This window comes from Muntiacus reevesi, chromosome 5 (assembly GCF_963930625.1).
Source record: "Muntiacus reevesi chromosome 5, mMunRee1.1, whole genome shotgun sequence".
NCBI lineage: Eukaryota > Metazoa > Chordata > Mammalia > Artiodactyla > Cervidae > Muntiacus > Muntiacus reevesi.
The window spans coordinates 1,246,279-1,260,515 of NC_089253.1; the positions used below are offsets into that span (position 1 = coordinate 1,246,279).

At 38.7% G+C, this 14,237-nt stretch overlaps 1 protein-coding gene, 1 non-coding gene and 1 pseudogene across 2 annotated transcripts; all 3 read left to right on the forward strand.

Annotated features, from left to right (window-relative positions):
* Nucleotides 1–2,632: 2,632 nt before the first annotated feature.
* LOC136168725 (olfactory receptor 5D18-like) lies at nt 2,633–3,574 on the forward strand. Its single transcript, XM_065936419.1, has one exon. It carries the CDS (start codon nt 2,633–2,635, stop codon nt 3,572–3,574), a length of 942 nt encoding a protein of 313 aa, XP_065792491.1.
* Nucleotides 3,575–8,787: 5,213 nt separating this feature from the next.
* On the forward strand, nt 8,788–8,916 carry LOC136170160 (small nucleolar RNA SNORA11). Its single transcript, XR_010663601.1, has one exon. It is a non-coding gene; the product is annotated as a small nucleolar RNA SNORA11 (small nucleolar RNA).
* Nucleotides 8,917–12,870: 3,954 nt separating this feature from the next.
* On the forward strand, nt 12,871–13,813 carry LOC136169096 (olfactory receptor 5L1-like; annotated as a pseudogene).
* The last annotated feature ends 424 nt before the right edge of the window (nt 13,814–14,237 follow it).

Sequence of the window (14,237 nt, forward strand, 5' to 3'; positions counted from 1 at the left end):
TTGGAGTGATGAAGAGTCTGAGAAGAGTAATTTTAACATAAATTTTCATATGAAATGCCCCTAACACTGTTCCAGTTTTTCTGGGACACAGAAATTACATCAGAGAATAGTGATTCATTATAAATGTTTATTTCATGGTTTTAAGAGAATGAGGCAACAGATAGTCTCTAGGGTTTATGCCCCAAAGGCTGTGACTCTGGATATAAGAATATATCCATCACTTGTAAACAGGACAGATCCTGCTTTCAACATCAGCAGGTTTGCATTAGATTCTAAAGACAGATTAATATTAATTTCAATGTTGGGAACCTAGGGGAAAAAGTGTGGAGGGGAAATTTACCATTTAGATATAGACATTCTTGAGAACTCTCTAGTCATTGAAAACTGCCTTTCTGAGGTTTCAAGGAAGAGGAACTGCACTCAGCCTCCAGAGCTCTGTGTTAAAGCTGGCTCAGCTGAGCTCCTGACAGCGTGTGTGGATGCTCAGTGCTTCAGCTCTGTATGACGCTGTGCCAGGCTCCTCTGTCCATGGGGTTATCCTGGGAAGACCACTGAACCAGGCTGCCATTTGCTCCTCCAGGGGATCTTCCTGACCCAGGGATCAAACCTGGGTTTTCTGGGACTCCTGCATCCGCAGGCAGGAAGGAGGCTTCTTTGCCATGGAGCCACCTAGGAAGTCCGAGCCCCTGAATAACAGCCCCTGAAACAAGAGATGCCTGGAATGTGGGGTTAGGAGAGTTCTGAGAATCTGGGGAATGTGCATTGTCTTGCTACTACAAACGTTTGAAGTTGTAGTCAAGGTAGAAAGGACAAGTATTTTAAAAAAGAGAGATCAAACAAACTCTATAATGAAAAAAAGAAAAAGGACCATTTTTACTTAAAATTATAAAGTGGCTCTGAGACTAAATATTACAACAAAATAGGGAAAAAATGTAGGGAAGTTATATCAAAAGTAACATTAGTTTAAAATGAATGTTTAGGAAATTCCCTGGTGACTCAGTGGTTAGAACTTTGCCAATGCAGGGGTGCAGATTTGATCCCTGTTCAGAGAATTGCAGTCCCACATGACTCACGGCCAAAAAACCAAAACATAAAACAGAAGCAATATTGTCACAAATTCAATAGAGACTTTAAAAACAGTCCACATCAAAAATAAATAAATGAATAAAATAAAATGAATGTTTAAGCACCTTAGATAAATTAATTATATTTAGAACATCCAGCTTTGTGATTGGCTGTCTTCAATACTTAAATGTATGAGTTTAGGAAGAGATAGGGACCTTGAGTTCTTTGTTTTGCATATGATCTGATCTCTTCATTGATTGCCATCTGAAATCTGTTCTCGAGTTGCGGAACTAGAGAGAACTACCAGAAATGATAGAGAAAGAGCTCTTGGTTCTGGTTCAGTAGGATCTTAGAGGTATTGGTCACCAATTAGAGAAATAGAATTATTTTATATTACTATTTTCTCATGAAATGTTTCCATAGTACAGTGCTACCTCAAGTGTTTAATATTTCTTCTTTATAGGTAATATAGGGACAGAATAAATATCCTATACACCTTGAAGGGAGAAAAAAGAGAGCAAAAGGCCAAGAACTGCACATTTCTAAGTTAGAATCTTTAATAAGGATATCTATTCTTTCTGAGAGAATATTTTTCTCAAATTTCTTTCTTTGATTCTTTCTAGTATAGCTCTGTGATACGAATACTTTCATCAGGCACATTCCCAAAGTCTCCAGTTTGTCATAAATTAGAAGTATGATAATAAATAAAGAAAATAGCATCTGGACCTTGAACATGGGTCAGGATTACTGTAGACAAATGAATAATTGCTGGAAGCCTGGATCAGGGTTCATGTCATAGATATGTAGATTGGGCCTTGTTTGCATGGTACAGGGAAAGTCAAAAATTTCCATCTTCTGCTTTGCCGTCTCTAGAATAAATAGCTAGACTAGATTATCTTTATTATTTTTTCAATATTATTATTCCTCAAACAATGATGGGGGATTGACAACTTGGACTCACTGGGTTAAGAAACGCACTCTGTGAAAAATCATAATTTATTTTGAAGACAAGTTTACTGAGTCAGAAGCAAAGCAAGTATTAAAATGCTATATGGAATTAACAGTAAAGGGACAAATGTAAAGTGTTATGGATGTCATTTTTAATGTCACATTCTGAACATACAATGCAAAATTTAATTTGTTTAGGAATTTATCATTTTTGCTATTAGTTATAGAACTGAAACAAGTAGCTCTGGTACTAGGGTAAATTAATCTTTTATGATCTTATAATGTTCAAGAAAATCTGAAAGTATTAAGGGAGGATTTCATTTAAAATAATCCCAAGTGACTTGAACTCATCTTTTTACTTTGAAATATCAAAAATTAAAATTAAGAACTAAGAAACTTCAATAATTATAATTTTACTTAAATAAAAAGTTTAAATGTTTGTCATTTTTAAAAATTTTAGACATTTAGTGTAGCTTGCATGGAAAAGACAGATTCTGAAAGAGAAACTTTGCTTTATCTTCCAGCTTTGGTAAGGAGTAGTTAACCAAGAGTCTTACATCCTTATTTCCCTTAATATTTTTCTTTCTAGGACTGATTCCAATTCTGACAAACAGAAACCATGTTTCTATCAGAGAGAAATAAAAGTGGGGCTGTGTTCACTCTCCTGGGCTTCTCCGATTACCCAGAGTTTCAAGTCCCCCTCTTCTTGATATTCTTCACCATCTATACTGTCACTGTGGTAGGGAATCTTGGGATGATTGTAATCATCAGAATTAACCCCAAACTGCACACCCCCATGTACTTTTTCCTCAGCCACCTCTCCTTCGTGGACTTTTGTTATTCCTCCATCGTTGCTCCCAAGACCATGGTGAACCTCATGGTAGAAGACAGAACCATTTCATTTGTAGGTTGTGTAATACAATTCTTTTTCTTTTGTACCTTTGTAGTGACTGAGTCCTTTTTATTAGCTGTGATGGCCTATGACCGCTTTGTGGCTATCTGCAGCCCTCTACTCTACATGGTGGCCATGTCCCCGAGATTCTGCACCACATTAGTGGTTGGATCTTATGCTTGGGGAGTAGCTTGCTCCTTGATACTCACCTGTACTGTTATCAAATTATCATTTCGAGGTTTCAACACAATCGATCACTTCTTCTGTGAGTTCTCCTCCCTGCTTTCCCTCTCTTGTTCTGATACTTATCTCAACCAGTTGCTGCTTTTCATTTTTGCCACCTTTAATGAGGTCAGCACACTCTTCATCATTCTCCTGTCTTATGTGTTTATTGTTGTCACCATCCTCAAGATGCATTCAGCCTGTGGTCGCCGCAAAGCCTTCTCCACCTGTGCCTCCCACCTGACCGCCATCAGCATCTTCCACGGCACCATCCTCTTCCTCTACTGTGTGCCCAGCTCCACAACCTCCAGGCACACGGTCAGAGTGGCGTCTGTGTTTTACACGGTGGTCATCCCCATGTTGAATCCCCTGATCTACAGTCTGAGAAATAAGGATGTCAAGGACACAGTCTCCAAGGTTGTGGGCTCTAAAGTGTTTTCATGCTAAACATTATTCTGGAAGATTTTGCCCTTCATATGTAAATAAACTGTGTCTGCAAAGGTTGGTTGATAAAAAGAAATTTATTATTAATGAAGTATTAATACATAAAATGTAAAGTACATGGTATTTTGCTTAACTGCAAAATAACTAAACTTGACTCTCTCTCTTACTTACTGGAAAAAAAAGCAATCTTTCAAATCTTTTTCATTTAAATTTTAGACAAAATAATCTGATTACAAAGGTTAAAAGGCATAATATCATGTGGCATACTTGTGTAATCTTACTAATTTGCTAATTTCATCCTCTTTTTTTTAATACCTATGGTAGACTAGGCTCTAATAACATGGATTCCTCTTACAAAAAGTACAAATAGCAGTTAAGACATAGTGGCATCCTTCAAGGAATGAAAATTCAGTGATGATAGTAGGGCATTTTATAAAGTGGAAATTGTATAAGATAGAAAACAGTATGTATAATAGAAGGTTTCAGAGGAAAAATTTCAAGTCCTTAAAAGAGATAGTTTTATAAAATAGGTGTTATGTACCCTGGTTTGGATAACAGAAGAGAGGGTTTTAGGTGATATATTTCAACATAGGAGTTTTATCCAGGAAACTAAAGACTGAGAAACAAGGAGGTCAGAGTGCAATACTGAGTCAATGATACAACAATGATTTTTTTTTAATTGAATAAATACTGTGTTTGCATATTTGGATATTTTTGCATATTGTATATACAGGTTACTTGGCATGAATGAAAGTTGATAAGACATGGTCTATATTCCAAATGTGTTTTCAAAAGAGCTCCAGTGTGGCAACATAACCAGCTATGATTATTGTTGAGTCACTCAATTGTGTCCAATTCTTTTGCTACCCCATGGACTCTAGTCTACCAGGATCCTCTATCCATGGGATTTTCCAGGCAAGAATACTGGAGTGGGTTTCCGTTTCCTTCTCCAGTGGTAGAGTCCACCAGAGATTTAAAAATGGTAGACCAGATCTCAGAACATGTTACATAAAAGCAGGAAGCATGGTGAGTACCTGCCTAACTTGCATTTCAAGCTATTATTCTGCCTATGGAGACATTAAAAGCATTATCAATTCTTTTTTTTTTTTTTCCTGAATAAAATGTCTGTATCCTTCTCAACTAAAAAAGTGAAAGTAAAAGCTGCTCAGTTGTGTCTGATTCTTTGTGACCCCATAGAGTCCATAGAGTTCTCCAGGCCAGAATACTGCAGTGGGTAGCCTTTCCCTTCTCCAGGGAATCTTCCTAACCCAGGGATCAAACCCAGGTCTCCTGCATTGCATGTGGATTCTTTACCAGTTGAGCCACAAGGGAAACCTTCTCAACTAAACTCCTAGCTTTAAAGAAACAGTACTTGGAGTTGCCCTAAGAGTTGAAAACCAGTTGCCTGTATGACCATATTCAACATACAAGAAGAAGGTAGTCACTAGCATCCAGACCTTTTCAATCTGGCAAATTAGAAATACCAGATCGTGGGAATTTCCTGGTGGTGTAGTGGCTAAGAGTCTGCACTCCCAATTCAGGGATCCTGGCTTTGATCTCTGGTCAGGGAACTAGATTCCTCATGCTGCAACTGAAAGATTCTATGTGCTGCAAATACGATCTGGTGTAGCCAAATGAAGAAATATTGAAAAACAGAAATACCAGGTCTTCCAGTGTTCTGGTCTGCAGAATTCCATGGACTGTAAAGAATTCCATGGGGTCGCAAAGAGTCAGACACGACTGAGTGACTTTCAATTCACCTAACATTAATATCTCATTTTTGCTTGAGTAATTTGTACACTATTCTCTTTATTCAATATGTCTAGATAAATTCTGCAATGTCTACTTTTCAAAAGATCTAAACACTCATAATATTTAAGAACATTAAAAGTAAATGGGAATAGAATCTGTCAGAATTTGTGCTGGAATAGGAATGACACAAATATTTCAGCCAATTTCTCACAATGATCTTTCCTCAAATTTTGTAAAGTAATGCATTAAAATTAGATTGTCTTCTAATTTTGCTGAAGACTAAAATTTTGAACGTTATATCTTTGAGGATGATTTTCTGTCCAATATGGTAGTTTTCAACATGATTCCAGTTCTTCAGTTATCCAGGTATCCACGCCCCTTTCTACTCCTCTGATTAATGGTGGAATCAATTTCTCCATGTTCTGAATGTAGAATACTTTGTGACTAGTTTTGACTAATATAAAAGGTAGCTGAAGAGAGATTGTGCCATCTTCAAGCATCTGATGGCCCTGTGGCTTTCTCATAATCTCTTGGAATTTGCATAGTCTCTTAGAAAAGCTGCCATGTGAATAAGCACAGGCTAGCCTATTGGCTTCCCTGGTGGCTCAGAGGTTAAAGCGTCTGCCTGCAGTGCGGGAGACCAGAGTTTTATCCCTGAATCGGGAAGATCCCCTAGAAAAGGAAATGGCAACCCACTCCAGTATTCTTGCCTGGAGAATCCCATGGAGGGAGGAGCCTGGTAGGCTATAGCCCATAGGATCGCAAAGAGTCAGACACGACTGACCAACTTCACTTCAGCCTATTGGATAATGAGCAATATGCCTTACACCCCTATTCCACGAATTAGCATTTAGCAACCTCCCGACTGGAGTGTGAGGCCTTCTTAGATCACCTAGACTGCAAAGCTGATAAAATACATGTAAGTACACCAGCCAAGATCAGCCATGTCAAAATCAGATGAGGGCACTGAACTTACTGACTCATATAATAGTGATCCATGCAACAAGAAGCTGTTTGTTGTTTTTTGTTGTTGTTGTTGTTGTTTTAGCCAGTGTTTTGGAGTAGCTTGCTATGCTGTCTTTAAAATCGCTGACCTTCTTAATTTCTGACGTTACCACAAAGACCTTCTCAAGTCTTATCATATAGCAACTAAGCATATTAGCTTTTCTTAAATGCAACTTGATTAAAATGTGCAATTAAAAAGTTTAGACAATTTAACTTGTTGATGTCATTGAATCTTTTGATACAATACTTTAATAAAATTATAGTATGTTGTTTGTATAAATGTAGTTCATCAAAAACTTACAACTTCATCTTTTTATTATACATTTTGTTAAAATGATCATTAAATAGAATTCAATTATAAGTTTATATTTAAATTACTTTAAAAAAATACTTTCCCTTCCTTTAGGACTTAAATAAATAGATAAGCAGCGAGTTCCTCTGAGTGTTTTGCCCAGATAATATAAAACATCACTTCCAATGCTGTTCTTTACAGATATCTTTTTATTCTTCCTGTAATGGAACTCTCTACCTCAGGGGGATGCATTTTAAAACTGGCAATACTTTCAGGGTATACTAAGAACAACAGCAACAAAAATAGATACTGAATAGATATATTATAATTATCAATCCAGTAATATCTAATTTCAAAACATCACTGTATAGTCTAAAATGCCTGTTTAAAGTCCTTATTTTTTGAGGAAAAAAAAAGATATATAAACCGGAGAGAAACAAGAAGTCATGTCAAGAGTTGGCAAAATCTTGATTACAGATAATGTCAGGCTTTCTAGAAAGCAGTACTCCACAACATTCTTATTTTTTACATTTTGGGAGTTTGTTTTTGTTTTTATAATTGGGATGATTCACCAGGTAAGGAGAAGGGGACAACAGAGGATGAGATGACTGGATGGCATCACCAACTCCATGGACATGAGTTTGAGCAAACTCCGGGAGTTGGTCTTGGACAGGGAGGCCTGGCGTGCTGCGATTCATGGGGTCGCAAAGAGTCGGACATGACTGAGCGACTGAACTGAACTGAATACATGTTTGAATAAGAAGAATCCTTGTTTCTGAAAAATTCAAACACATGGAATTCTTGAATCTTTGGTATATTCAAAGGCACACATAACAGACTCTCCTTTGAGCACTGTTGGTTTAAGGAGAGGTTATGCAGTCAGATAAGGAGCGACTTGGGAGAGATCCTTCAGGCAGACCCATTAAGCGGTCTCTGTGTTGAGGAGGGAGCATGGTTTCCAGCACCATCAGTGGCTCTGCTCTTCCTAACACAGGGCCAGATGGCAAAAAGCAAGGAGCAGCATATTGAGCTCATTCTATCAGTGATTCCACTTATGACTTTGTGCAAGTTACAGATGTCAGAGTCTAAGTCATCTTGGGTGCTGCATAGCTGTAATCATCTCACTTATTTTTATAAAGATGAAAGGTGTGGGTGGTTGCATTCAGAAGAGTACACAGCACATTCAAATTGACCCACAAATGTGAGCAATTGCTGTTATTCTCAGCAAAGGCAGATCATTATTTCCACCACTTTCTGGTATTCAGTAAAATGCTATTGGGACTTCGAACCCTATGTCCTCCAGAAAAGAGCTCTAAGTGTAAGACTGGCACAGTTTATAAGACTTATCCACATATTTCAAAAAGGCAACATAATCCCTGGTTCAGAGTGTACTGTTTGAACACAGCAAAAAATACTCTGCAGTTCATCATGACATCTGAAAGGAATTGTGCTGAATTATAATAACATGTACCAGCTTGGGGCTTTCCATGTGATTCAATGGGTAAAGGATCTGCCTGCAATTCAGAAAACATGGGTTCAGTCCCTGGGTCAGGAAGGTCCCCTGGAAGAGAGCATGGCAACCCACTCCTATATTCTTGCCTGGAGAATCTCATGGACATAGGAGCCTGGTAGGCTGCAGTTCATAGAGTCACGAAGAGTCAGATATGACTAAAGAGACTTGGCATGTACGTGAACCAGCTTTAAAGAGCTTTTCCCCTCTGACTGCTTCTCATACAACTCGTTAATTATTTGAGTCCCAAGATGATGTTGCTTGCTCTCAAGATGAAGTTGTTTGCTTGATTTCTTGTTGGTGTCCCACAGAGATCAATGATTGGTTTGGAAACTTAAGAAATATGAGCTCCAGGGATACACACACATAAAAAACTAAAGCATGTAATGTTTTCCCTCATAGCATCTTCATAAACAGTGGAAGCAATGTCTATCTCACAGGTTGGTTGGACTACACTCTGTTTTGGGGGGAATGGACTGAACTGTATTTCCTGAGGTGTGGAAACTTGTTTATTTGTTTGTCTTCTCATAAGGGTAGCATTATTAGCCATGTATGAGAGGGGGAACAATTGTAAAAGAGGGTCATGACATTAGACACATTTTTAAAAGTCTGTAGTTAGCCTGTATTTATAGAGTATTTTAAGAAATGCCCAAAATTGGGGTGTGCTCAGAGCAGGGGGCCTGAAGAAATGGCTTGTCTGTTTATAACACACCCGACGGGAACCTGGGTTCACTGTGATGCAGGGCACAAATGTGTGGCCTTCCTGTGAACAGAAACCCGACTTGTGTCCCCTGCACCTCCATGTGGCTGCTGGCAGGGTCAGTGCTGGAAGGAAGGCCGTAGCACGTGGTGGGGGAGCTTGCCCCCGGAGCCTGTCCGGTTCACGCCTGGGTGGGCCAGGGGTGGTCTCATGAACGGTCTGAACCTCTCATTTCAAGGAGAAAGAAAAAGATTCCAACTGTATGCCATTCTGCAAAAGGCAAAACTCGAGACAGTAAAAAGATGAGTGGTCATCAGGAGTTTGCAGAGAGGAATGTACAGAGCACAGAAGTTTTCATGAGCAGTGAAAGTGCTCTGAGCGACATTACAATGATGGATATATATGGTCATACTTTTGTCCAAACCCACAGAATATGCAACACTGCTCTGCTCATTAAAGTGAACCCTAAGGTCAACTGGGGATGTTTTGATTATGTGTCAATGCAGTCATCCTTGGTCTAAAAACAAAAAAAGAAGAGGTACCGTTCTGTTGATAATGGCTGTTCATGTGAGGGGAGGGAGAATATGGGGAATTTCTGTACGTTCCTGTCACGTTTTATTGTAAACCTAAAACTGCTTTAAAAAAAGAAAAAGATCTCCAAAAAAAATTTTAACACTCAGTGTAGACATTTTTGGCAAAACTTGTTTCACTTTTATGTATGTATACATATTATATGTGTGTGTGTGTGTGTTTGTTGGATTGTGATATAAAATGTATTTTTTTTAGATCAAAAAAAAAAAAAAGAAATGCCCAAATTTTGAGCACTCCTTTTTGAAAGTATCTTCGCTTTTTGTGCTGAGAAAAAATTGCAACAGGAAATGGGAACAACTCCATCTGCAGAGCCGGATATCTTGTAACAGCTGTCAGTGTAAGAAGGAAAGAGTGTGAGCCAACAGAGAGGAATGCTTGATTCCTCTCCCCTTCCCTCCTCTTCCTCCCTCACTTTAACTCCATCCACGGAACCTGGGAAAGACAGCAGGGAGAGTCTCCTGACAGTCACTCTGAGGTTGGGAGGTGGGAGTGGTGTTGAGGGATCCTCAGAGCTGTTCAAGGAGAAACAGAGACATGTGAACCACCTCTGGATCAGACAGGAGGGGGATTACTTAGTCCTTGTGCCAAAGGGATTTGTAGATGTCTCTCTATAGCAATTTTCTCACGTTTGATACTATTGACATTTTGGCCTAAATTATATTTTGGTCTTTTCATGTGTTGTGGGTGTGTGTGGAGGATGGGGGTGGGGAGGGAGATGCTGTCCTGAACCTTGTAGACTATTTAGCAGCATCTCATCTGTCCAGGGGGTTTCCCTGGTGACTGAGAGGGTAAAGACTCTGCCTGCAATGCAGGAGACCTGGGTTCAATCTCTGGGTCAGGAAACTCCCCTGGAGACAGGAATGGCTACCATTTCAGTATTCTTGTCTGGAGAATTCCATGGGTAGAGGAGCCTGGCCGGCTTACAGTCCACAGGGGTCTCAGTCAGAAACAGCTGAGTGACTAACCCTCTCACACCCACTAGCCGGTCCACTAGACATCAGTAGCAACCCTCCCGAGTGTGACAATCAACAGTATCTTCAGACATTGCTAAATGTCCTGTGGGGCTTTAATCTCTCCTGGTTAGGAACCACTTCTCTCTATAAGTAAGCAGCAACCTGATTTCTCTTTAGAAACAGGAAAAGGTTTTCCACAATTATGTACTACTTTGAAATCAGAAAAAGACAGTCACTTGTACTGGCCATTGAAGAGAGAAAACCATATCCTCAGAATAATTATGTTTTCAAACCACAATTTTTTAATTCACATGTCCTTTACCTCTTCGAGGGCTTCCCTTGTGGCTCAGCTGGTAAAGAATCAGCCTGAAATGTGGGAGGCCTGACTTTGATCCCTGGGTTGAGAAGATCCCCTGGAGAAGGGAAAGGCTACCCACTCCAGTATTCTGGCCTGGAGAATTCCATGGAATCTATAGTACATGGGGTCTCAAAGAGTAGGACGTGACTGAGTTACTTTCACTTAACTTCACTTACCTGTTTGAGTGGCTCAGGGGTCAAGAATCTACCTGGAAGACACACCTGAGACATTCTATATCTGGATTGGGAAGATACCCTGAAGGAGGAAATGGCAACCCACCCCAGTATTCTTGTCTAAGAAATCTCATGGATTTAGTGGGTTGGCAGTCTACAGTCCCGAGAGCTGTAAATCACTGGACACAACTGAACACACACACACACACACATTAACCTTTTTGAAGTTATTTGAAGAATGTGGAAAATACCGGATGTGTTGGGGTTTAGTCCAGATTTTTTCCCCCTAAAAATAACCAACTGGTGCCTCCAAATCATTTTATTGTTACCAAGGGTGAGGAGAGAAAATACCCTTCATTGGCATTTTCAATTTGTCAAAAGCTTTGAATATATATCTCCTTTATTTAAAAAAAATAAAAAAGCACAACCCTTAAAATTTTTATGTTTTGTGAGAATTCAGGCAAGATTCATTTCTAAAGTTTCTTTTTAAAGTTATTAGAATAAAATACTTATATTTAATGGATGTTGTGAAGATCAGATGTATAATGCAACTTAAGTATGCATGTATAACATTCTATCTGTGTAATCTGGTTTACTATTTTTTCACTTGCCACCTTATAATCATTTTTAGATCATTGAAACTTCTTTGGAAAGCTGAGTGATTTTCGGTAATATGTATGCAGCATAGCTTTGAACTTTTCCCTGTTGCTTGACACTTTGTTTATAAGTTTTACTTTCATAAATAATGGGGCAATGCAGCAGCAAGCATTTCTGTTAGTTACATGTTCACATCATAGTTTAGCTCTTCAAATAGAGTTAAAACAGAGAGTATATTTGTCAAATAGGTCTTCATAAGGCTTGAGAGTCACAGTTACAGAAAGTTAGATTCTGAATATCAGTTCCCTGGAGAATGGCAGACAGTGTGTGCCATAATTAACAAAATCACTATGCAAATTTTACAGGAAAAATACTAATATAGATTATAAAATCTTCTTTCTCCAACAAAACCATATTGAAATAAGTGAACACTTGTGGATGAACAGTCTTAAATAAGCCTGCCTCACTTTTTTCATTAAAAAAATAGATGGTTACTATGTAATATTTTCTAAAAAAATATCCACTGAATCCCAATATTTCAGAAATGATTAAAGAGTATGTCAGTAAAAAGGTATTGGAATATTTTTAATAACCATTTTATTGACCTATAGTTAATTTACCGTGTTGTGTTCCTTTTAGGTCTACAGTAAAATGATTCAGATATATCTATAGCTATATCTGTTCCATATAGATATATCATATTTTTTTCAGAGTCTTTTCCATTATAAGTTATTATAAGATATGGAATACTGTCCCCTTTGTAGTACATTAGGTCCTTGTTATATATTTTATATACAGTGAATGAAGTTTGCTCAGTCGTGTCCAACTCTTTGCAACCCCTTGGACTATACAGTCCATGAAATTCTCTAGACCAAAATACTGGAGTGGGTAGCTGTTCCCTTCTCTAGGGGATCTTGGAGACCCAGGAGACCTGGGACTGGACCCAGGTTTTCTGCATTGCAGGTGGATTCTTTATAAGGGAAGCCCTTATATATAGTAATGTGTATATATTAATTTAATAAAAAAACAATATGGATAATTAAATAATATTTGATATCCTTCTGATGATTCAGTTCTAAGTTCTGAATTACATATAAATAGTTTAAGGAATCATACAGGCTCATATGGATCATATGGATGCAAATTCTTTCCTGTGATCTGTGAAGTAAACCATGAACTCGATGTATTTGAGTGATGCAGTTTCTGAACTTTTCCTAAACTTCTCAAAAGCAATGTCTTATTTCTTTGTTAAAAAATGTATCCTATATATTGTCATGTTTCTTTTAGGAGACAATCAAAACTGAACCAGGGATGATCTCCTGGAGAATAACTGTTAATATTTTTCTGCAACCACAGTAAGGTGAGGACATGGACAAGGAAAGCTGAGCTGCTGTGACGGACTCCACCCTCCTCGGATTCTCAGATGCCCCTGAGCTCAGAGTCTTCCTCTTCCTGATGTTTCTTTCCATCTGTTGAGTCACAGTTTTGGGAAACCTGGGCAAGATTGCCCTGATTCAGGTCAGCTCTCAACTCCACACCCCCATGTACTTTTTCCTCAGCCACTTGTCCTTTGTGGATTTCTGTTACTCCACGACCATCACGCCAAAGATGCTAGCTAATGTCTTAAATGAAGACAGAGCCTTTTCCTTCCTGAAATGTGCTGTGCAGTTCTACCTGTTTTGCACATTTGTGGTAACTGAGGTCATTCTGCTGGCAGTGACGGCCTATGACCGCTTTGTGGCCATCTGTGACCCACCGCTCTACATGGTCACCATGTCCCAGAATCTCTGCATGGAGCTGGTGTCTTGTTGCTGTCTCAATGCTACTGTATGTTCTGTGATTCACTTCTGCTTAGCTCTTCATATCCCATCCTACAGATCAAACAAATGTGATCAACCACTTATTTTGTGACCTCACCCCTCTCTTGTCTCTTGCTTCCTCTGATGTGACTGTGAATCAATTGATGCTATACATTGGGGCCAGTTTTTATGAGATCATCACCATTGTGGCCATCCTCATGTCCTATTTGTTTATTCTCATCACCATCCTGAGGATGAACTCTGCAGACAAAAGGTGCAAAGCTTTTTCCACCTGTGCTTCCCACCTCACTGCCATCATTGTCTTTCATGGAACAATCCTTTTCATTTATTGCTGGCCCCACTCTGACAAGAACAATATAGACACTGACAAAGTGGCCCCAGTGTTCTACACTGTCATGATCCCCATGCTGAACCTCCCAATCTACAGTCTGAGGAACAAGGATGTGAAAGAAGCTCTCAGAAAAGTGGTGAGCTCCAAAATATTATCCTAGAGAATATTTTCCTAGCAGGACTCAGCATTCCAGTTTGGAATTTGATGGAAGGGTAATGATATGTTGCAGTGTTGGAATAAAAAGAATAGTCAAGATGTGAATAGCTATGAGTGAGTGTTTTTAATTCTCTTTGTGCCTTTTCAATTTGCAAGTTAAGGACTGAGAATATTTCAAAATGTGCAGCCTACTTCTTTGTTTTAATCCCATCTGAAGTGTTTTTAATTAGACTGTATACTGGACTGTTAAAACACACAAATTTAATTTTCTCTTTGACTTTCATGAGTTTAATGGACTAGGTGTCATATTTTAACATCCACTATGGTGACTATGATTCATTTCACAATTGAATACCTGTTATTTTACAATAAAGAACACATCTTTGTCAGTTTTTACATAGACTGAGATTCCATATGTGTGTGTGTGT